We start from the raw sequence: 24,574 nt of genomic DNA, 5'->3' as shown, positions 1-24,574 counted from the left end.
TGTGCTGACAGTCTGGATGAGACTTCAGCCTCTGCCCCTGGGCAGACTTGCCCTCCCAGCAGTGGCAGCTGAGCCTCTGCTCCAGGATGAGAACAGCCCAAGGGGGATTGCTGGTTCCCCCAGGACACTGCTGGATGCAAAACCAGCCAAGCTGACACTCAAATGCAGTCTTGCTGCTCTTGACTTGATTTTGGTATTTGCTTCCTAAGAGTTCCTAACTTTTGATTTAATTTTAGCACCACTGAACAAGCAATCTTGCTAAAATGGAATATAGTATAAAAAACAGTTCAATCTTAAAACAACAGTTTGAAAACAACAGTTTGAAAATTCCTCTTTTGTTTTGGAGGAGTATACAAACAACCTCTGATATGGTCTCATCAGCCTTTGCTACCTCCCTTCTTGGCAGCAGCCAGCACTTGTCAAATGCAGGAGACAGCTGTGGGATTCCAGGCAATGTCAGTATCAAAACCAGTGTTTAAAAAAAAATAAGGAAAAAATCTCTCAACAGCACAGAAAAAAGGTTTAAAAAATTATCTGAATCCTGATGGCCCCCAATGGCTCCTCTGTCTATACACACACAGAGCTATGATGTGTTACAAAAAGGTGATCTCAGTGGCACTGTGGAGCTGGAGCCCAGAAATTTAACAGAGGTAAAGCTTGGCTGGAAGCTGCCTTTAGCAGCCTTTCATTCACAAGTAAGGAGGACTGTAGATAAGTCCAAAGACATATTATTCTTTTCTAGGTTTCTCTTTGGGGATGCATTTGGACTAATACAAGCACAAATGCAAATGCAAACAATATTAAAAAAAAAAAAAAAAAAAAAAAAAGATAATACCTCCTTTGCAGATTTCCAGCCTTTTCATATTGAAAGGAAAATGAGACATCAAAAACATTTTCTAACTATTCAGTTAGAAATAGTTAACTATTCCAACTCATTCTATCTCTACATGCAAAATCATCATGAAAGGAATCTATGCAGCAAGAGTAACATCTGAAGACCCAGTCCTGCTCCCTAAGGCTACAGGCTGCATTTTGGCACAGCTCTCCTGATGTTGTATGACACATCCTTGACCAGTCTGCAGCAACTTTTGACTTGGCTACAGATTTCCTTCCCTGCATACAATCACTCTTCAAAAATTCTGTCCAGAGACCACTTGGAAAGAGATTTTTTTGACACCTCATTTCATACTATTGAGAAAAAAATGAAATATAGCCTGTTATAGTCATGCTTCATCTCTTGGTTAGGCAAAATCTAATATTTAAAACTCTCTGAGACTGAGATCTTTCAAAAGCTATTGGTTTTAATCAATCTTAAAAAAAATCCTTTCAAAAATTCATCCATTCTGTTTATCTCCTACCACCATAATAGAAGCAATTCCACAGTCACATGTTCTAGATGTCCTTTTAATGTTCCAGGTTCTTTGCTGATATCCTGTGCCTTTCCAAAGTTCCATGATCCAATTCTATTGCACTTGGATGATTCTCACTGAAATACTGTGCAGTGAAAAATTTCAGAGCTATGTTCTTATTTGCTTCAGTATGTAAAATTTCTGTTGTGAGGATACCAAATCATCAAAAAAAAAAAAAAAAAAAAGTATCTTTCTCAGAAAAGGTTAAAATCTTTCATATTCACCACTATTCTAATGTTCTAAAGCTATGTCTGGCTTCCAGGCCCTGTTACTGAAATTTTCAGTTTTGTGCAGATACCAAAGAAACTTCTGGAAGCATTGTCAAAATGCTGAAGAGATAATATTTACTTCATTCCTCTTGTTGGGTATTGCCTGAACTAGGAAGAGTACAAAAACATCCCTTTCAAAATGACACAGTCAACCTGCTCCTAGATAGAATCTATCCAAAATAAAACAATTAACTTCTAATTTGTTTATTCAGTCAGGCCTGGGGTAATCCACTTAGCAAGAAAAAAAAAGAAAAACAAAAGCCATATTTTCCAAGGCAAAGAATTGAGCATGCAGCACTATTTCAAACAATCCAGACTCCATATGACAGAAATACCAGAGAATTGTGACTGACACTTTATGAATGTGTCAGAAGCTCCTTGTTTACTCTCTGCTTCCCTGCCTTGCTCCTTAGTTGCTTATTTGTGTCCCAGTGCAGGGTCCAATGGATTGCAGTCCCTTGAGGTCCCCATGTTTGGCATATTTTAACATTCAAAAGCTGGATATTCTCCTGCTGTTTTCCTGACTACAATTCCCCCCAAGAAAGCATAAAGGTTGCCTTGAAGGTTTGAAAAACATGGAAATAATTTTGTGGAAGGATTGGTCTATATACCTGTCTTTGACTGTACATTTCTTGACAAGATAGAGAGATAGAGATAGGTAGACAGATTAGATAGATGATAGATAGATAGATAGATAGATAGATAGATAGATAGATAGATAGATAGATATTTCTGTAGTGCTACTAAAAGCATATCCGAGTTACAGATTCCTGTTCAACTAATACCTGAGGATTTGATCTGAGATTCTGGTAATATGTTGAACATTTAAAATGAGAAGTCTTCAGATCACCACTTATACTCACATAAAAAAAAAAAAAAAAAAAAAGTCTAAGATAAAAACCCCTGATATTAGCGTGCTTGCTTTATAACAATAACAGCAAGAGGAAATAAATTGCACCCTAATGTCCTTCATTAGATGAGCAATGAATTAAACCAGTGAAATTCAAGACATACAAAGAAAACAAGTTCTCTGCTAAGTGAAAGAATCACAGAGAATCACATCAAAAAGTAGGAACCTGTAAGGCCAGAGCTGGTTATTGAGGGTTTTATCCAGCTGGGTCCTTCAAACTTCCAAGTTATTTTTCTTCAGGACTGCAGAAACCTTCTAACTGTAAAGTTAGGAAACACACTGTGTGCAGCACAAAAAATTCAACTGCATCAGTTAGACCATATTCAAATTTCTGTGCTTAATTGCTGATTTACTATGGAAATACAGAAACCCTATAACTGAGAAAATATCACTAGAAAGACTAAAGAAACCTCTCACCAAATCTTGCAATTTCATTGAGCAATCAAAGTCCACACTGGGATTTTTTAATGAAGTAGAGCACCACCAAGTAGCAAAATTCTCTTATATTAGTATTCATGCTTATACCAGAAAACAACATGTGGAATTAAAATCTAATTGATTCTTGAAAGAACACTTGCTCTGTATTATTCCATTGCCTTTGGGTGCACAGACTGCCTCATGGAAGCAAAGCTCAAAAACTGCTGCAGTAACTGATGACAAACCAGCTGTTGTACATTATTCCTCTCTACTATGAGTTAATGAGTATCACATTAATGGAATAAAAATAAAAGCAGTATTCAAAATAAAAATAAAGATTCAAAAATCCTTACAAGGAGAAATTATGAACTCCGAATCATGAGGTTTGAAAAAGAGCAGAACAAAACTAGTGTAGGTAGAAAGAGAAGATGACAAATGCAAAAAGAGAAAGAAAAGCATGCACACTTACTTTTGGCAATGCATATTTTGGCAACTTCATCTGCACAAAGCCATTCCGACGGTACGACACGTAATACTTGGTCCGGTTTGCTGATGTTGTCTACACAAAGGAGAAACAGAACTCTGTGACAGCTTATGTTAAATTTAAAGAACCTGAGATGGAAGACTCTTTTGCTTTTAACCTTTAACTGAAATATGTAGTCATTACTTTTAATGAAAAGTTCCAAAGTACCAAAAGGAATATTCCAAATAAACATCAGTGAAAATAGTCAACTCTCAACATCTCTGGATTTTCTAATCAGAAATGTAACACCAACGTTGGCATAACTCCAACTAAACCTTTGAGCACCACTGGAACATATCAGTAAATAAAAGTTAGCCTTTAGTAATATTTCACTTTTTTTTCACATTGACACTCAACTTCTTTCTTTGACTTGGGAAATTAATTTTAAATCCTACCCAATCCCCCTATTTTTGTGCTAAATTTTTATGTTTAAAAAGGGAACCTGCGTTGAAAAACAGCCTATCTTAAAAAATGAAAACTTGCTTGAGCTTGGTAAAAATAAAGTTGATGTATGAAAGCAGGTCCACCTGCCTGAATATTTTAAAGGTAACAAAGTATTTAATACTGCATGCATTTTTTGTGGTATAAAGAATGTGATGCCTTTAGGAATGTGATTTGTTAAATGATGATGGATCAAACCAAAAACCTCATCATTAGTTTAACTAGTGCTAAATGGCAGTCTTACCCATCTGTTCACAGCCCTTTTTTTAAATGCATGTTGTAACATCATTCATTTTAAATGACTGGAGATGATGCAAGGCAGAGGAAAATTGGAGTTGAAGCACCTAGTCATGTCAAGCCTCACTGGTATTAAAGGCTGGTCTGTGCTTAAGAACAGCATTGAAACTTTAATCCTCCCACTAAAATCACCTCTGAAACTGTCTGACTGTCAGTGCAAACTGGGAAAAAAATGAGTCTTAGAACGTTTCTAATCTTTGTGGATATAGATATACTAAGAAATGTGGCTGAGATCTTCCTCCAAGATGGCAAAAATCTACAAAATAGACTTGGGCCAGGATTAGCAGTGCAGACCTGCAGCACTCTGATTCACACCTGCACAGCTCAGGGAATATGGACAATGCTAGGGGCAGGGAGACAATCCAAACTCTCCTCTCTTTTTGCACAGAGGATTCTGTCCTGTTCTCTTTCTGAAAGGCATTGCTGTGATATCATGAGGAGCCTCTGGTCTGTACTTTAGTGCAGTGATAAAATAATTTCTACATGGTTTCAAAAGTATGCTGTTTCTCAGGTGTGCTGCTGCTGTATGGTTTCACTGGAAAGGTTTCACTGGAACAGGTGAATGCTGTCCTGCCTCACACCTCTGGGGTGGCTGTGCTTCAGATGTGGTTACAGGATCCCAGAGTCACCTTCTATCCTCCAGTAATACAGATATGGCTAACTGCAAAACAATTTAGCAATAAGATATGCATTACATATGGTGGTTTACTGCAGAGAAGTCCAAAATAAAAAGACTAGAGATGTTTCCTCTTCATGTGGAACACAGGAACATCTCTGGCACTGACATGTCTCAGATCTACAGAGATCAAATTACCAAAGGCATCATTGAGTAGCAACTGTCTATTACTTATTACTTATATTTCCACTTCCATTTTGTGTTTGCTCATGTCTGTCATGAAAGGGAGTAACAGCTCAGGATGCAGTGGCACACAACATCCAGCAAAGCAAAATGTTTGATGAGGAAGCAGCCAGTGTTTTGCTGAGCACAGCAGTCTGGAAGTTTGCATGGTGAGAAGCAGTTCTCAGCATCTACACACCATTAAATGGATTTTAGACTGTGCCTGGGGGGAATCACATATAATAACAGCCTTGAGCAAAATGCATGCCATGAGTGCTAGATCTGATCTGAAAAATGCCTGCTTTAGTCCAAAAGTTCTTTCCCAACGCCATTGTTTGCATTTTAGTTTTGGGTTTTAGTTTTAATTTTAGTTTTAGGTTTCAGTTTTGGGGGTTTTTGGGTTCTTTTTTGTTTTTGGAGGTTTTTTTGTTGTTGCTGTTGTATTTGTTTGTTTGCTTGTTTTGTTTTTTATTTTGGTTGGTGTGTGGTTTTTTGTTGGTCTTTTTTGTTTTGTTTTGTTTTGGTTTTTTTTTTTGTTTTTTTGGGTTGGTTGGTTGGGTTTTTTGTTTGGCTTTTTTTTTAGTACTAATTCTTCTAAGCCATGTGGGTCCTTAAAACCACTATGCCGAACAAGAGGAGAACAGATCCTTTGTGACCCCATTAATTTACAGGTTCTTGTGGAAGAAACAAGCTCAAGGGGGGAGAGTTGGAAAGGAGCCAATCTGAGGTGCTGGTGGGGAGGAGTATCCATTGCCATGAAATAGCTTTCCTGCAAAAGTCAATAAATAGATAAGCCTTGCAGCAAAAAAATCTCATCAAAGTAATGGAAAAATGATAGCCAAGCACTAAGGAAAGCACAAGCAACTTCCCTAGTAAAATCTAATAAAACAAAGAGGACATAACTGCTCCTTGAGAAGTTTGCAGCTCTGATAGATTCAAACCTTAACCAGTGCCAAGCACATAAAACAATACTTAAAAGTGTGCCTGAGCTGTACTGGTGCCATATGGCTGACAAAGTTCCAGCCCATATTTCTGCAGGCAGGTCTTGTAGTTTGGGAATTAAACTACCCCAGTGTAATTTGGACCACCGTGAGCTGCAGACGCGGCGCTTGGGGACATGGTTCAGTGACAGACTTGGCAGTGTTAGGTTCATGGCTGGACTCGATTTTAAGGGTCTTTTCTAAACTAAATCATTCTAGAATTCCATGCAAACTTGCTCCAAGCTGCCCAGCTATGGCCATTTGACCCTTTTGCTTCCTAAGCATGTTAGCAGTTCTTTCCAGGCAAAACCTCTTCAGAGGAGAATCTGTATGAAGAAGTTGTGCAACTACTGTGTCAGTGGTTATCCTTGGACACTTTTGCCAGGGAATATTTTTGTATTTTGTCCTGGAAAGGACCTAGAAGAGTTTATAATCACAGGAACACAAGGTTTGCATTTCACCTAATGCACAAGAGTATTTATAAAAAGTAACATAATCCACTAGAAAATTTTCATATAGTTAAAGGGCAACTGGTTGCACAAACTGAAGATGACTATTTTTTAAATTTCATTTTTGTTTGGACTAATAAAGGAATGTTTTTTTCCATGTAAAAAATTCATAAATCATCATTCATTAATTCCTCCCTGCTCCTTACAGTGTTGCTGCACTATTTAGAACTTTATTTTTGAATTTGGAAATGAGTTGTCTCTCCCAAAAATGGCAGTACCTGTAGAAATATGTAGTCATCCTGCACAGTCAGGGAATCCCGATCAGTGCTGCCAGCAAATGGGACTGTCATTGTCTTATCAGAACAATTTTGAATCTGGCAAGTGATGTAGCGATAACCTGAGGGAAGAGAGACAGAAACATATGACAGGGCTATCAAGGGAAAAAGAAGCAAGCAATATTAAATGCTACTCATGTAGGGAAAAGGCTGCCTTTGCCGGGTGAGTTAGTTGTAGAATTATTATATTAAACTCTCATGTAAGACTTTTTCAATCTCCAGCATACTGAGAATATATTAACTGCTTACAGTTCAGATCATTCCCTGGAGGCAGCCTGTTATTATCCAAATTTTGCTGGTCCAGAGAGATTAGGGGTTAGATGAATGAGCCATTCATGGGCGGGGATAATAGAAGGACCCTCTTTTCTCACTTACCTATGCACAGAGCTGAATTATTCACTTGGAGAAATGGCAGCCTGACACAACATAACTGAAGTCAATAGATCAACCCCAGTATAAAATTGTGATGAATGAGAAAAGAATCAGGCTCCATTTAATAGACAGCGTGCAGAATTTTAAAGTCTATTTTCAAAGGTCTGTAAGAATATTCAGACACACTATTAGCACACTACTGGAGCTGGTCTGCTGGGGCAGGATTTCTATATTCAGAGTTAATACCTTGCTGAAAAAGCCTAGACTGATTTATAATCAGAGGAGGCTATGGCCTTTCTCTTCCTCTCCAGTTAGCAAGGACTATCTTCTCTTCCTGAGTTCTTAGAACAGCACCACTGCATCCTTGATACAATCTGCTCTTATCAGAGAGAGCAGAGCCAACAATCACTATCTTACACCAGCTGTGATTTAAAGACCTTCCCTGGGATTCTTAAAGACTTTCCCTAAGCTCTTGTACAGCTCAACCTTTGTCACAAGCTTCTGAGCACAAAGTAGTTGAGTGACTTGCCCAAGCACAGCGAGGAAAATGTTATTTACACAATCTTGTGCCCAGATCACAAATGCTTCCCACACTTCAAATACAGAGTGAGAGAGCAAATAATGTACCCCCATGTCCTTCACTACTTTTGCAGTGTGAAGGGAAATGCATCCCACATTTAATGACTTTTTATTAGAGAAGGACAAACCAGCACACTGGATGCAATTATTTGTTTTAAAATCTGGATCTGATTAAGAGGCAGTTAAAGTCAATCCAAGCTCCCCTGCTTATGTCCAAATCATCACCACAAGGACAAGGTGCAGCAATGGACCATCTAAAGTCTTGCAGGTGTTCACAGTGCAAAACACAAAAATTACAGTTCTTTGTCATATGGACAGTGCAAAGATGCTGTTTCCACTAAAATCAATGGCTATGCTTGTATTCACAATAATTGCATAAAGCCAGTTTGTTGAGAATCTAGCACGGAAATATTTCATAAGAATTTTTCTTTCTCTGCTGTTTCTGTTAAATAATAAAAATAAAATAAAATTTTAAAAACCCCACAAAAACGCCAGAAACTCACGCCACAAAAAAAAACAAAACAAAAAAAACAACAAAAAAAAAAAAACACAAACAAAACCAAAACACCCAACCAAACAAAAAAAAAAAAAAAAAAACAAAAAAAAAACCAATAACCAACCACACTTCCCTCCAAAAAAGCCACCCGAAACCAAAACTAAGCAAATTAAAGAAAAAAACCACACAAAATCCTCACCAACAAAAAAAAAAAACCATTTGCATTCAGGTCCTGAAGAATCCTCTTACATTATCTCTAAAGAAAGCAGCTGATGGAGCTGTCACCATGTCTCATAAATCTCAGTGCTAAAAGATTTAGACTTTTTTCATCCAGCTTTTAACATGGTAACTTTGATTTTTTTAATAGGGCTGAAATGAAGAAAAGCTATGGGAAGAGGGCAAGTCAAACTGTGCATTCTTTATTACTCACTTTTAAGATTGCACAGGAACTTAGATCATCTGATCCAAGGAATTAACTTATCATTCAGGAGTATGATTGGTAACAAGAAGCTATACAAGCTTTTGGAATCCTGGTGACTCTTCAAGCACAATTTGACAACTAATCTGCTTTTCCATTTATTTTCCTTTTGAAGTTTCTAAGTATACTGGATACTGCAACATGAGGAAATTCTGAGAGAGGGTGGTTGGTGCACTAGACCTGACACATCCAATGATTCACATTAAAGACACTTACCCAGCACTAACACTGCATTGCCAGTTTTATTTGCAAATCAGGAAAAACTGTTCAATGTTAAATGCCAGGATAAATTGCACTATTAGTGGACACTATTAACAGAGCATAGCATCTTGATGTCAATTCCTCTTGAAGTGAAAAACAAGTGGATTTTAAATTACACTGTATTTTTATATAACAGGACAGTTTTGCTGACTACAAATAAACAGAGAAAGAATCTGACTTACACACTTTCTCTTCTGACTAGTTTTAAAAACAATCCAAAAAGTACCTCTAAACCAAAGGGAAATGACTATATACTAGGGTATCAACTGACAACATTTTCATTTGCATACCTCCACTGGGGTCCTGGATTTCCATATGAACTAAATCAAGGTCCCCATCAACTCCAGCAACAGCCCTGAGAACATAATAAAATCAAGTTATGTTGAGCTAGTGACAGAATAGCAATTATGTGGCTGGGACTAAAGAGAGGATTTCATATTAACCAGATTTGGAATTCTAGCTGGGAATAAAAAAACCCCATTCATAATGTTCTATTACTAACATCTATAAGGAAATTATTTTTTCTCTACTTTACATTATGTTTTTTTTAAATTTCTTTAGAAAAAATGCATACAAATAGAATCAATTGAAAAATAATAGAAATATACATTAAATTAGAAAAAACCCTTCAAAATCATAAATTGTGTGTACACACAGAGATATGCAGACACTCACATGCACTGGCAAGCACTATAACATCTTTTTATAATTATGTTTAACATTTGAGACTACATGGCAGATTTAATGTTAAAAAAAAGAGTTAGATTCCTTTCTTATTAGAAATATCTTAAACTTGACACAAGGTTTCCATAACAAATTGATATATCTTTGGTTAGCATATTCAAGAAATGAGTACATTCTGCTTTGACAAAGAAAGTGAAGAATAATGTTGAGAAAAATATCCTGAGAAGGTAATTCAGTCAGAGTTGATCAAGGCACAGTTTACTCTGTAAAGGTGTAATGGAAATACAGGATGGTTTTCTCCCAATATCTCTCATGTCAAATATGCTCAGCCAAAAGATGAGTTTTCTACCCTCAGGGCTTCCATCCCAGCCTGGGAAGGGCAGCCCCAGCTGTGCTTTTTTCTGGCCCTTCTCTTGTCATTAGTCAGGCAGATTCTGCAGAGAAAGCTTTGAGCTGGCACTTGTGCTGTCACAACGTGAAGCTGAGTCTGGCCCCACTCCCACATCACTTTCCTCAAGGCCCTTCACTGGCAGGGCAAGGGTCCATGGAGTCAGAAAATGTGAGCTGAAGACACACAGAGGAGATACATTGAGTGATAAAGTACAGATGGATGCAGATATTAAAAAGGCCCATTAAGATACTTAAGAGAAAATGATCATTTTGATACAATTATTCACAATCAAATGCAATAAAGCTATACTTTGGACTGAAATTACATCATTGTTTAATGATTTTAGTAGCAGTGATTTATGAGGAGTGGTTAAAACTCAGACTCAGTAATTGGTGGCTCCTCAGGAACACAGGCCAGGGGGAAGAAACTGGATGATTTCCACTGCTGTATAACAACCAGAAATAATAACATATGCTGTTTTTCCCTAATAAGATAAATGATCAGTCCAAAATAGGAAAGGGAGAGGAAGGGATGAGCCCCCTCCAAGCCATAATATGTCAGAGAAACTTATGGTAGGATTTATTTAATTTTTTTTTTTTTTTTTTTTTTTTAGCAAATGCATGGAAAAATCTTGTATTTATTGAATCTCAAACATAAACTATTTTAACATTTTGGAGGAAATACATTAGGTTAGAGAAGAATTTAGATCCACTGAGGTCTGATGAGAATATATATTTGTGCAGAGGGAAGGGATCTGTGAACTTTTGTGCTGTGCATGCTGTTATCTATGTTTCTAGAAAGCCACAATACAAAATCATACCTCTTATAACTCTGTAGTCAGCAATTTGGAGGAAGAAAATGTTTGCTGAATATTTTACTTTTAGTGTTGTACCTCAGGCAGCTGAACCAAAAAACTTTAGGGTTGTATTTTCTGAGCCTGACATGTGAATAAGCATCAATAATGCAAAGAAAGGTTTTGGGTACTTCTGAAATTACTTCTTGTATCTATAATTTATCACACATGATTTCATAAGCACAGTTTGAGGTATTTGTCAATATCTTTACCTTCTCATCTTTTAGCAGCTCAGAATTACAATGATCTCACTTCCATCATGCTCCTCCCAACAGTGGCAACTGACACATGTAGACTAATTTTGTTTCCAGTGTAATTTTTCAGTGAAAGAAGATATAATTGATCTGTTTGAATGAAACTGCAGAATGAAACTTTCCTACTCAGACTACTTGTCTCCTTTAGACTTTTATTAATTATAATTATTTATTAATTACAAATTAAGCAGAATATTTCAAAAATATTGTGTTTTTCAATACTCTAATTGTACTGATAACTCTAGCAGCAGACACTATTCAATCAATAAAGATGTTACACCCTCAAAGTCTATTTTTGAATGTCAATTACAGAGAAGAGTTTCTGAACTCCAAAGTCCCTTTACCCAGCTTTACAAACACTTAGGAATAGTCCTTTCTTCTTTTATTGAAAAGAAGACCAAATCTCTTACAGCTGCTAAGAAAATCTCCAGAAGAGTGTATAACTAATATAGAGAATTTGAAGCTATATCCCTGAAGAATAAACTAATCTCATTTCAGTGGATTCCTCTGCCAACAGTACTTAAAAGATAATACTGTTATTTCACTTGTGCTTAAACAATGAACCAGAGGAAAAGTCGTGTGAGACTCTGCAGGCTAAACACAGAGCAGGGCCCTCTGCCCAGCTTCTGAAAATAAAATGCAAACAGGGTGATACAGGAACACAGACCCTATGTGGTCCTCTGAAAAGGAAAGTTCAGTTGCATATTTTTCATATTGAGGGAGAAATGCAAGACAAAGTTGGGGTTTTTTTGCATTTCCATCTACAAACTCACTACTACCAGAACATAAGTGCATTGTACCAGTGTGAGCATTGTGTCCACACATCCATTCACAAGGACAGTTTATTGTTCCCCAGCTGGCTTTAGGACAGGACCTCTTCTGTCTTATAAAACACAGGTGCAATGGACCCTGATAATCTGTCAGCTTCTCCCTTTTTGGCTGACATTTCAGAATAAATTTTAATATTTTTTTCCCTCCAAATAGAACAAGCACTTTCATAGGAACTCCCTGTTTTTCTCAATTGCAGTAGTGGTTGTTTTTTGGTTTGATTAAAATTCCCCCATTCCTCTCAGAGTACTTTGCAATGACAATGTTCACACCTCAGCAGTCTGGGACTGTCTGTTTATTTAGTAGTTTTACTTAGGTAAATTCAGTGCTTTTTGGTTGCTTTTTAATGTTTTACATTCAACCATGAGTTTTCCAATGAAATTCAGACTAACTTTCAGATCAGACATGTCTTTCTCTAGAAAAAGAAATATTTCTTGACCAAGTGCAACACAGCAACACTTCAGATCTCATAACAGGGTGGTTACAACACTTCAGAACTAAAACAGCCCAACTTGGTAGGGGTGTAAATACAAGCAGCCTTCTTCCCTTTCCTGTGAACACAAGCTCCCATTATCTCCCTTGTGCTTGTCTGACACCCTGTTGAGCCACTTGGGAAAAATAGTTCTGCAGAATGTAAATTTAGATTTTTTTTTGGAGGGATTAGTTTTCTTATGCATATGAGTTTTTACACTTTACAGAAATTCTCCCAAAAGATTAGCTCTTGTATGACCTAATTCTTCATAATTTTTGCATTAGTGCTTTACCAGGTAATTTTACTGAGCTAACAGCATTACATCAGCATGGAAATGGTGCAATGGAGGTGATTGAAAAGCCCTTTGCATTTGCCTTAGTATGTGTATAAATGTTTATTTCATGACACAACCATTAGATATTTTGTAGTTTTAAATAGAAATACTTAAATTCTAAGAATTTAGGATTTTCTGTTAAGTTTTATGGGAGACCTTTGGTATTTTTTTAATTAAAAATTTTCTTTTATACAGGTCTTCTTCCCTAAATGTCCCAATATTTTCTTCCTTCTAGTTCACCATTAGGAAAACACCAATACTCACCTGAAATTTCACAGTTATGCAATATTTATTATTATTATAATGAATACATGATTCAATTAATTACCACTGACATGTAACAGTACACATCTCAAAATGTGAATCATAAGCATCAGTCCCTTCTATGATAATTATGATTCAATTTTACTTCAAGCAAGAAACCCTTTGTTTCCAGTAGTCCAGGCTCATTTTGTAGGGGAGCAATTGTCTGGAAACACTAATGAAATACAGTCTGCTCTGGACATATGTCTTCCCTACCTCCAGTGGATCCCTTCATTGTTAAACATTTGATGCAGTTCATTTAGGCAAATATTAATGAAGAGACAAATTCAAACAGGATGTCTGAAAACAAAACTAATCAAGACAAACATGCTTGCTGATGTGCAGGAGCCTCCAATCAAAAGGCATTTGAAAACTTGCTGGGTTCCTCAATCTGCCCCTCTCACAATCTCAGAATATAAAGTTTATCCAAAAAGTAACATGTTCCCCATTTATTTATTCATTATTTATTAAATATTTATTATTATTATTAAAATTATTATTTATTACTGACTGATTTCTAGCAATTGCCTTAAGGGCACTGCCATGCTTAGAAAGCTGGTCAAAAACATGCAAATGTTTTCACTGAGTAGTTTAAAATGGCACTGACTCTTGGCAAGCTGGTAACTCAGGAAAAATTATGATTTGATTCATACAACCTAAAATATATTTGCTTATGACTGATTTGTGTTTCAGGCTTGCTGCCTTCACATCCACTTCAAAAGACACACCTTTAATGATTCAGCCATGCCTTACACAGCCAATGTGTGCTGTTACTTGTTTACTCCCTATGCCTAAATGTTTTTAACAAAAATGGTTTTCCTGCCATGTTTGTCCAAACACAAGAGCTGCAGTGGTTTGTCCCTGCCTTGGGTTCACCTTGGCCACAAGTCAAGCTATTCTCCCACTGCTCACAAGCTATTCTCTCACTGCCCCATCTTAGCAGGACAGGAGAAAATTTAATGAAAAGCTCAAGAGTGGAGATAAAGACAAGGAGGTCACTCATGAATTCCTGTTACAGGTGAAACCGACTCGGGGAAGAGTAATTTAATTTATTGCTAATGAATATGAGAGTAGGATAATGCCTCTCCATGGGCTGCACTGGGGCTGCAGGGGTGGCTCTGCTATGGCACCTGGAGCATCCCTTCCCCCTCCTCCTGCCCTGACCTTGGTGTCTGCAGGGCTGTTCCTCTCACACCTGTTGCACACTTTAATCCTTTCTTTAATCTGTTATCCCAGAGGCACCACCAGCATCACTCACAGGCTCAGTTTGGCCAGTGGAGGGTTTTCCTTGGAGCTGGCTCTGTCTGACATCCCACAGAAGCCCTGAATGCTCCTGCTACCAAACCTTGCCACATAAACCAGTCACACACATCATCACACAGAAACAGAAACAAAACCTTTTTCAAGTGATTTAGTCAAACATAACTGCCCATACAGATTCTTGGCTTTACACACAAGTAAAAAATTCAATGACAAAGGCTCAATGAAATCTCTTTGCATTTCTCTCCTTCAGGACATAACATGGCTGAAATCCTCTCTTTCACCTGACACTTGAATAGCCAGCCACCCACTCCATTTGACATAAATGGGTACAGCAGTGACTGAGTATCTGTATAGAATTTCATGATGAGACCAGAACTCTGTCCCCCGAGAACAACTGCTTCATCAAAATAACTCACCATTTTTTATTTTTATGTTCTAACCTCTCAAGAAAATGGAAACCTGCAGCTAAACATAAGAGCAGCAGATACCCATAGCATAGAATCCACTTATCTGAGTGAGTCAAGGATAAAGAATTCCTGAGGCTCTAGATAGTCACAAAAGAAATGTGTTGGGCCTAATTCTCTGGTAATTACCAATTCATTTCTTACTGTCCCAGGGTATATTTGTGCTGGTGTCGACAGCTGATTCACAATCTATTCTTTTCTAATGTATTACTAAGACCTATTTTGAGAAATCAAAAGGATTTCTCAATGCTGCATAAGCCTTGGGGATTGAGAGGAATAGCAGCAGACCTAGAGGAATCCCAAACTCCACTACTCTTTCTTCCTATCAAGGATTACTACATAATACAGCACTTTTTAAAATGGGCTTCATACACAAAAGCAGTTATATACCATGTAATGGGTGGGTGTTTGATGTTTGGCTCATATCTTTGCATTCCATGCTACAAATGCACCAAGAACTAAATAAAGCATTTATAAAGGATGGGTGTTATAACATCTCTTAAGCAGAAATCAGCACACTGGGGCAAATGCAGTTTGTAGGAGAAGTAAAACTGGTCACAGCAAGCAAAGTTTCTTAATTTTACAGAAAAAGAAGTTGTTCAAAATTAAAAAAAAAAACAAAACTAATTAGTATTTATACAGAAATAAAATATTTACCTTCTATATGTTGACACAATTTTCTTTAATTACAGTGTGACTAAGTATTTTACTTTTTTGTTAGTTTCAAATCTGCCTCTCATGCTTTTGCTTTACAGCTCTTTTGGTTTCAGAATGGGGTAGAATAAATAATTTCAGTTGGAAGGCACCAACAACAATTCTCCAGTCCCATTCCCTGACCTATTTATCACTGACCAAAATTTAAAGCAAGTACTTGATGGCATTGACCCAATATCTCTTAAACACTGACAGGCATTTAGGCAATGCCATCAACCACTTGCTTTAAATTTTGGCACTGAAGCATCAACCAGCTCTCTGGAGAAGACAAACTCTTATGAAGGCTTAGTCAGCTCTCCTTTCTAAAAGAATAAATGAAACAAATAGGAAAATCATCCAGAATGGTGTAAGAAAAAATCACACTCTATCACAGAAGAAAGAACATATTCTCTGCTTCTAAATTAGAGATGGTTGCATACACTTTCCACTGTTGCCAATAATATTTTCATTTGTCCCACTATCATGAAAGATAGAATTCCACACATAAAATCTAAAAATATATTTAAGGGAGGATCGAGAACACTTGGAAAGCAAATAAACCCTAGAAGATGATATTAATATGACTTATAAATCTATAGTACATATCTGAACATAAATGTTTAAAATACTCAGTCTCTACTGACCTTCCCTTAATATAAATACATAACACATTCCATTAAATTAATTGTATTTAGATTTTCATTGAGCAAAACAAAAAAAAAAAAAAAAAAAAAGCTTTTTCATGAAATGCATGAAGATCTGGCTGCTTCTGGAGGCACAGAAAAAATTGTGTTTTACAAGGCACAGGAAAATATTATGACTGATAACATTTGTAGTTACCAGACTGAAATAAAAATCTTAGGCTATATTATTAACCTCAGTGGCAAAGCTCAAATTGAAATCAAAGAGGAAACATCTGCTAAAGATCTGCCCAGTGAAATGTTCTTGGCACAACCAGCCATGATCAGCAAGAGACATGCCCTCATTTATCAGATGTACAATTAGTTTGACACAATGTTTTTAACACATCAGATGTACAATGACAGGAAAACAACACTAAACTCAGTGTCCTTACAGTCAAACCATTACAAAGCCCAATTCCTATATCTGTTGAAAAAGACACAAACTCTTGTTTTCTTGATATCTAGCACTCAGATAATCTGGGTGATAAAGGCCATAAAAACTGGAAAGTCTCACATGACAGACAAACTCCCACTGGAAAGCCATCATGTCCAACCTTCCACTCACAGCTCACTCTTTATATATTGCAAATTTCCATGTGACATAGAAGTAAAATATATATCTTTATTCTATGTAAGTTTATGAGAAGGATAATTTGGTAGTGATGCACTAAACATCTGCTTCCAAACCCTTGCTCTTGCTGGCTGATATAGTTTTTGAGAGAAATCACTCCATGCTATATATAGAAAAGAGGAAAGCAATCCCCTAGAAAACATTTCTACCAGTTATAAATGTACAGACTCTTCAACCTTATAATTCTTATTTGTGAGCAATGTGACATTTGTGAACAACCATGACTTTGAAGTACTACTTTGGAGTTATTCCTATCAAATGATAGAAGGAAACATAAGGATTCTGAAACACAGCAAAATACAGACTTAATGTTAAACATGCCCTTGCTGACTTTAATCCTTACATACAGAAAACAGTGACAGAATATTTGGGTTGGAGGAAAACTGACACACATTTCAGTGGTTTTCTGTATTTTTCATAATTTAAGTGTGCTGTCAGATGAGAAAAAACTCCTATAAACAGGCTGTGAGAGAGAGGCTGTCACTCTTATTTCTTACCTGTTAGTGACTTGGTGATTTCAGACTTCATGCATTTTAATGTGTTTTTATTAAAGACAGTAACCACATGCCCTCATGATTTACACCTCCTATAATCTTGCTGAGGAAGAACTGGTTTTAAGGCAGACACGACATTTCTGACACACAATGCTACTTAAAAACAATTATACCTTTCCACAGGGTACTTAAAAGACCTGCAAAGTGAATGGCTTATGAAACTCCACCTGCTGTGCAGAAATAAAGTGTTCAATTAGCTGTTCAAAACTGTACTTTGCAGGAGAAGGTAAGCAGGAAGTGTCTGCTCAACTCAACTCTTTCAGCAGATAAAGCTGAGGCAAACTGGAATAAATCAGATGAATGTTCTATAACCATAGGCTACTTTTCTAAAATTATGGGCAGTAAGTTGCACTGAAAATGAGGCACTCGGAAGTGTGAAAACCTTGTGTGTTGTGCCCAGGGCCAATGAGAGCCACAGGGCAGCAGGGCAGGTTATGTCTTGTGCTGCCAGTCCTTCCAGACAGGGTTTGAACTGTCCATGTTCCTGTCCATGGGCACATCACAACCTCCCCCCTGGCTGCAGAGCAGCACAGGAGCCACCACGCCCTGGGACTCACCAGAGGATGCTCTGGGCAGTGGCCAGTGTATCTGTGGGTACCATAACACCTCCATGTGCTTTGGGACCACAAGTTAAGGCAGGTTTTGTTTTGTTGCTTTGTTTTACCCCAAGTATGGCCAGGATGAGTATTTATTTCAACACAGGAGTGAAACAAGTTGGTGTAAAACTGAGAGGGTCACAGATGAAACCAAGATCAGGTATCCATTGCAATACTGGCACTACCCCCAGCAAACCACAAAATACCACCAAAAGCCAGATATGTTTCCATAGACATATGGAAAATTATACTTTGCACAACTGGCAGAGATTAGAGTTCATGTAGAGGTTAAAAAGCATTTAGGGAACACAAGTGTCTAGTGTAGTATGATTTAAACCTGTAATAAAAATACATACATACATATTGAAATTAAATGTGAAAGGTGGAAGTGAGTGTGAAACTGACCAATTTAAAAAATAAAATTAATTAAATACTATCAAACGTTTAATTTTGGTTTTAAAGATGCTATACCATTTTCAAAATAATTTTATTTGTTAAAATAAGAAAAATTAATTTACTTTTCAAACATTTTTCAACCTATTTAAATCACTTCTTAAATCCTTTGTGAGACACATACACAATATGAGATGCCTGCACAATACTTGAGCTGAAAATAAAATAATTAGACATATGTCCTCAATAAAATCAGAATTTTCACCAGTTTCCTTAGTAGTGCAAGTGTATATATACTCCACTTAGTAGGTATGATCCAGCCTCTCTTAAAAAATTTTATAGATCTTCCTCTGCAAAAAGACTCCTTTCTAAAGATCAATTTCACTAGTAAAATGGAAGGTGATTTCACTCAACATTGCAGCTTTCTTTAAATTTTGGGGTCCATAGATCCAGACCTATAACCCTTCCATGAGCTGCTACTCAGTACGATCCCTGGCATTAGTATGAGTTGGCAATAGAGGATACAGAAACATTGCCATCCTCTGCAAAGGATGCCAAGGCTCAGACAGTCCCCATCCATACCTCTGTCAACATCTTTTTGGATTAGAATGACACTCATTCACTGCTCATTTTATTATTTCAAAAACAACAGACTCCTTACCAAAAAAAATGATCTTTGGAAACTCGTTCCTGCAGAAGGTTCCATTTTTTCCCCAAGTCAACAGATACATATATCTAGAAAAGGAGAAAAAAAGATGATAGGAAACTGATAATACAGCATATCTTCAAAGAGAGGCCCTGTATCACTATTAAAAGACAGAGTATATGCAAATTAAAAGGGAAAAAACCAACCAAACAAACCCAAAAACACATTACCAGGAGCTCAGGACCTTGTTTTCAGAGTAACAGCCTTTCATAGAGAAATGATTTCAAAAAAGCATCCATAATAAAGAAAATTCTACAATGACTTTTTGTTTACTGTGAAAACACAATTCATTTGGGGTCAGATTATTTTTTACCTCAGCATGGTTACACAAGAGGGATGGTAAAAGGGCACTTCTTCCTATTCCTATTCATTGACCAAAGAAGCACAAATTTTTCCTTTATGCTTCAAGCCTTAATGCCATCAAAACTACTTAGTCAGGAAGTCAATGGATTTAAAACTCTGCTAAAATAGGACCAAAATATATTAGAGAAATGCTTAAGAGATTTGATGAGAGATGCACTTTTGGGCTTGCTCCACAGACACTGATTTGTAATCCTTGAGCAGTGGTCCTTCAGCACAGAGGCAGAAGATGGCCTGGAGGAGGATTCCAGCTCCACCTTCTCTATGAACAGTTCCCCTCTGGTAAAAAAACAAATGCTAATGATATGGATGGATATCAAGAGTGTAGATTAAAGATGCTTTTCCCCAGAATAACGTGGGATCTAAAACAGCTCTTAATCTCCTTCCTTGAGCATTTGTTTGCAAAATGTGTTTCCTCTAGTTAAAATAGGAAGTTCTATCAGACTTCTAAAAAGACAGATTTAAAGCCCCCTGCTGTCTGCAAGCATTTCTTATTTGATCCAATTTACATGAGATGGGTTTTCTCTTGATATCTCTAATAAGGGGGATAAAAAGGCAAGTAAAAAAACAGTAAAACTGTTCTCTTCTCTGACGTAGAAGTCAGCAATTCAGTAACAGTGTTCTGGGGGAAAGTATCTTATAAGGAGTAATAAGGAACGTTTATCTTTTAAAATGACAGGTTCAATGACCAAAGATAAAAACCCCCACAGTTATGTATGATATTTTACTATAGAAAACAGCAATATTAATACATAAAGGTTGAGGTGATGCAGCATAAACTCTGTGGGTAAATTTACTGAAGTTTTAATTAGAGATAGAAGAGGATTAGAGATAGAAGAGTGTAGTTTCTCTGCACTTCACAATGACTGGGCTTCCTTCCATTGCACACTTGATTAAAGTAAATAGACCACAGGGTAGGAAACTACAACAAGGACTCAGACTGCTTGCTGTAGTATTGACCCAGTCCATGCACTGATAGAAATGATCAGGGATCAAAAACTCTTCATCCTCACAGCCAAATAATGGCACTGCAGAGCCAGGCTCCTGATTTGCCTGCTAAATTTCTGGTATTAGTTTTATGTGGCTTAGGATTTGCTGCAACCAGGGTATTTTATAACATCCTGCTCTGAGCAACCTCCTCAGGGGATGGATGTGGCTGTGCAGGGTGAAGAACCTGAGCTGCTTACTGCTTCAAACACTTGTCACCACAGGCATTGCAGAAAAGATAACCATTGGGTTTATCATTTCCTGAAAAGTCCCTGCTCATTGAGTAACCTCCCTCAGCAGACTGCTTAAATCTGGGAGAGGTGATCACTGAATGCACTATCCTCACCCTGCTGTCTAAGTGCAAAGAAAGAAAAGAATTCAGAAGTTTTTGGCAAAAGGGAAAAGAACTGTTTAGGAAAAGGGACAACACTGGCTCATGAACAAAGGGGTATATTTTTGTCAGCAATGAATTTCAGAAGAAAATGAAAGATTCTCACCCTTAGAACAGTGATGCTTGTACAAGAGAAGCCAAAGGCCAAACCAAATCCAGCCCTCTCCCTCAAACCCAAACTACCTGCTCACACACACATTTAAGATCAAAGCCTGGGAGTTTATGAGTGAACAGTTTGGCTTTCTGCAGGGGGAAGAAGCTCCTGCAACCTTACAGCAAGGGAGAGTGAAGTAGGACTAATAAGGCATATTCAAACTGAAATGAAATTTTAACTGACACAGTATTTGAAACAGATAAAAAATAACACATAACTAACTTATATACACATTGAACTTTCTGCAATAAAAAACCACAAGTGACCCATATGTATTCTGTTTTTCAACAAGCATATATGATAAAACTATTAAATGAGATTAGATAGGATGTGAAGACAGTTATTTTAGTGGACAGCTAAAACCTCTGGCTGAAGCAAACAGATCTAAAAGATCTCATAATTCCACCTATTCTCACTTGTGCAATGTGTGGAAAACCTTTTTAAAAAATATTGAAAAAATTTTTGTTTTGCCATTATTTCATCCTTTCTGCTTCCAAATGAACAATTAAAATCTATTGCACCCTTGAAATTTTTTTTTTAAAAAATCCGGTAGTATTTATGTAGGCTCAGCAAATAGATGATTGTTATTCATTATAACTGAGGAGTAGCCAGAAAAAGAGCATATAGATTTGAGGCAGTAAATGGATTAATCCAACCACAGTGACTGGATTTGCATTCATTTATAGTGTCAGCTAGAGGCTAGAGATTTTTTTTTAACAGAATCTAGGGTTCTAAATGAAAGAACAGTGCATATTTTGCAATATGAAATCAGCTCTAAATCTAATCAATAGTTGTGAAAAAGGCCATGATGCTCCAGAAGACAAAGAAGCCTTGCTGGCTGATATTTATGAAGGACCTAATTCCTTGCCTTCCCTGCAGTCTCCAAAGTGCCTTTGTAAAAAATCTTTTGAGTAACCAGAGCTAATAGTGTCTCCTGAGTTTCAGACTGTGTTACATTCTGATACTACTTTCTTTTAGGGAAGGTAAAGTTACTTAACTTTACCCAGAGTGTACTGACTCCTCAGGGCAATTTCAGATCAACATTATCTCTCAAGATCATTGATTTTAGTACAGTGACCTTTTCTTGTGTCAAGTTGCAATTTTGATTTTCAACTCCTTTCTCTGCCAACATCACTTTATCTTCCTCTCCCTGCTAGGCCAAATATATCAGATTTCATACAAAACATAAGCAGGTTACTGACCCAGTTATAGTCAAAGGCATCCTTCATTCCCACATAACATAAGGTAAAGATGTAGGACTTGTCAAGGAAGTCTTCATGGTTGACTCTTTCTAGTGTCATTGAAAGCCTGAGAAAAGTCCATCAGATTACCCAACCTTTCCAGCTACTCCTGCTGAACTATTCCTTACCAAACCTTTTTTTGTTTGTTTTTTTTTTTAGGGCTTTTTTTTTTTTTTTTTTTTTTTTTTTTGGTCCAGTCACACTTTAAGCATGGTAAATAGTAGCATCACTCCTTTTGGGAGATTATCCAAGTATAAAATGCCTGATAGTCTTCCTAACATGCTTAATTCATCAAAACACACACCAACTGCTTCACTTTGTACTTCTACCTCCTGTTCTCTTCTGACAAATATGTTTACCCACTTGTAGTGGGCTGTACAACTTGTTCAGTACACTTTGGACCCTTACACTTCATGATTCTGCTCTTCTGTAACTATAGAAATTCAGTAATTATCTACTATCAGGAAAAAAAGTAAAATATATATATATTTTCATAACAAAGGCTTTTCATTACTTCAGGCTTCCCTGAAGTATTTCATTTATATAACATGCATTCAAATTAGTTTTAATTGTGTTAGGATTTCAAATCAAAGCTAAGTAAAATATTTAGTGTAATTTGTGACTTAGTTTGGTTTGCTATGTTTTTTATTCTAGTTCCACCCTTATTTGTAAACTCCTGTAAACATGAATTACTTTGGGATCAGCTGTTACCATATATTCAAAAACATGTCCAAAAGGGTGACTTGATACAGCATCACTGGAATCAGTGCAGTGTTTGGCTGCAATATGTGCAACTTCTCTGACTTATCTCACCACCAAAATGTACATTTTCTGTGAGGTATGATAAGAGTAGAATGGACTGGAGTTTACCAACTTAGGTTTAAAACAGGAGGGTTAAGGCTGTTACCAGGACCAGAATGACAGGGAGTTTGCAGCTGCAGTTTTGGCACTGTGAAAAGGAGATGAGCTACAGACTTACAGATGGTGTGCACACTCATCAGTGCTTAGCCCAACCTACTCAGAAAACTGACTTCACAGTTTAACCAGAAGAAATCTGAAAGAGGGTAAAAATTTACAAATATGAACAGCTCCTGAATCTGAGTATAAAACTGTCATAAAGGAGATAATTATTCTACATTTCTACAAAGACACTGATTCCACAAATCTTATTCTGCTATATGAGTGTGCAACTTATTTTGCATGAGCTTATTTTATATCCTGTGAACAGCCTTTGGATGCAATATTTCTACTTCATTAACTTTCTACTGCACTATCAATTGTTTATGGTCACTTTCTAGGGAGGAGCATGTTTCATTATTATTATACTGTATTATGCAGAAGGATAAATTTTCCCAATATCCATATAAACTGAAAATGCCAGGATTGAAACTAACATGATCACAAAGATTTGGACATGAATAAAACAAATATTTAAATAAATCTCAAAACCACTATAAGATTCCCTTCTGGGCAATTGGTATTTCATAAATCCCAGGATGTCAGAATTGCTTTATATAATCTTAATAGAGTAATTCTTAAATTTCAAAGAAATGCAATCTCTTCAAGCCTTACCTTGCCTTCCTTGGTATAAGCAAGTACTTTATCTTCTTCTTTTGGGTGAAAAAGGAGAGTTTCCACAAAGAAAGCAATGGGCTGTTTCTGGAAAGTGGCTCCTTCATCTGTGCTTATGAAAAGGCTTTGGTCACGGTCATTGTGGGAAGAACTTACAAGAATTATCTAAAAGACAAAAACAACAGCACACCTTCAGAAGCCTGATTTCTCTATAACAGACAACACAGCCTTAGTTTTGTGCTGTGTGTGTAAAAGTTAGATTTGTACACACCTTGCCTTACGTACCAAAATTCTGCAGACAAGAACCTCAAGTCATCTAAGGGATGAGAATTGCAAGATTATATTAATCTTCCCTGACCAAACCTGTGAATGTTGGATTCTTTAACTTCTCCTGCATTCACACCAAACTGCCTATGCTCCTCATCTCTGCTCAGAATGACTGCCTTGGGTTTTGGTGCTTGTACAAGGTTCATGAGACCACATGATAAAATTTCCAGACCAAGAAAAAAAATAAAATACTAGTAATGACTTATTTTAACATGTCCACATAAATTCATCTCTTTATCTAGTGAGGCTACTAAATATAAAAATAATCATTGCCATAGCAGAATGACTGAAGAGAAACAAATCCTTTATAGCATCTCTCCATTGTTTCACCATTCTCCTCTTTCTGACATATTTTGAATAAAAAGGCAATTCACTTTGATGCAGAA

General features: G+C 36.8%; 1 protein-coding gene across 1 annotated transcript in view; it reads right to left on the bottom strand.

Moving 5' to 3' along the window:
- Positions 1 to 24,574, bottom strand: part of SORCS2 (sortilin related VPS10 domain containing receptor 2) — a 523,907-nt gene that overhangs the window by 87,836 nt on the left and 411,497 nt on the right. The window contains exons 4-8 of the mRNA XM_056490195.1: positions 23,862 to 24,026; positions 19,112 to 19,185; positions 9,345 to 9,409; positions 6,812 to 6,930; positions 3,475 to 3,564 (exon numbers count right to left, since the gene is read on the bottom strand). Coding sequence (XP_056346170.1) covers positions 3,475 to 3,564; positions 6,812 to 6,930; positions 9,345 to 9,409; positions 19,112 to 19,185; positions 23,862 to 24,026 — 513 coding nt within the window. The remainder of the gene's footprint in view (positions 1 to 3,474; positions 3,565 to 6,811; positions 6,931 to 9,344; positions 9,410 to 19,111; positions 19,186 to 23,861; positions 24,027 to 24,574) is intronic.

This window comes from Oenanthe melanoleuca, chromosome 4 (genome assembly GCF_029582105.1).
Source record: "Oenanthe melanoleuca isolate GR-GAL-2019-014 chromosome 4, OMel1.0, whole genome shotgun sequence".
Lineage (NCBI taxonomy): Eukaryota > Metazoa > Chordata > Aves > Passeriformes > Muscicapidae > Oenanthe > Oenanthe melanoleuca.
This window is presented reverse-complemented; position numbering and strand designations above follow the sequence as displayed.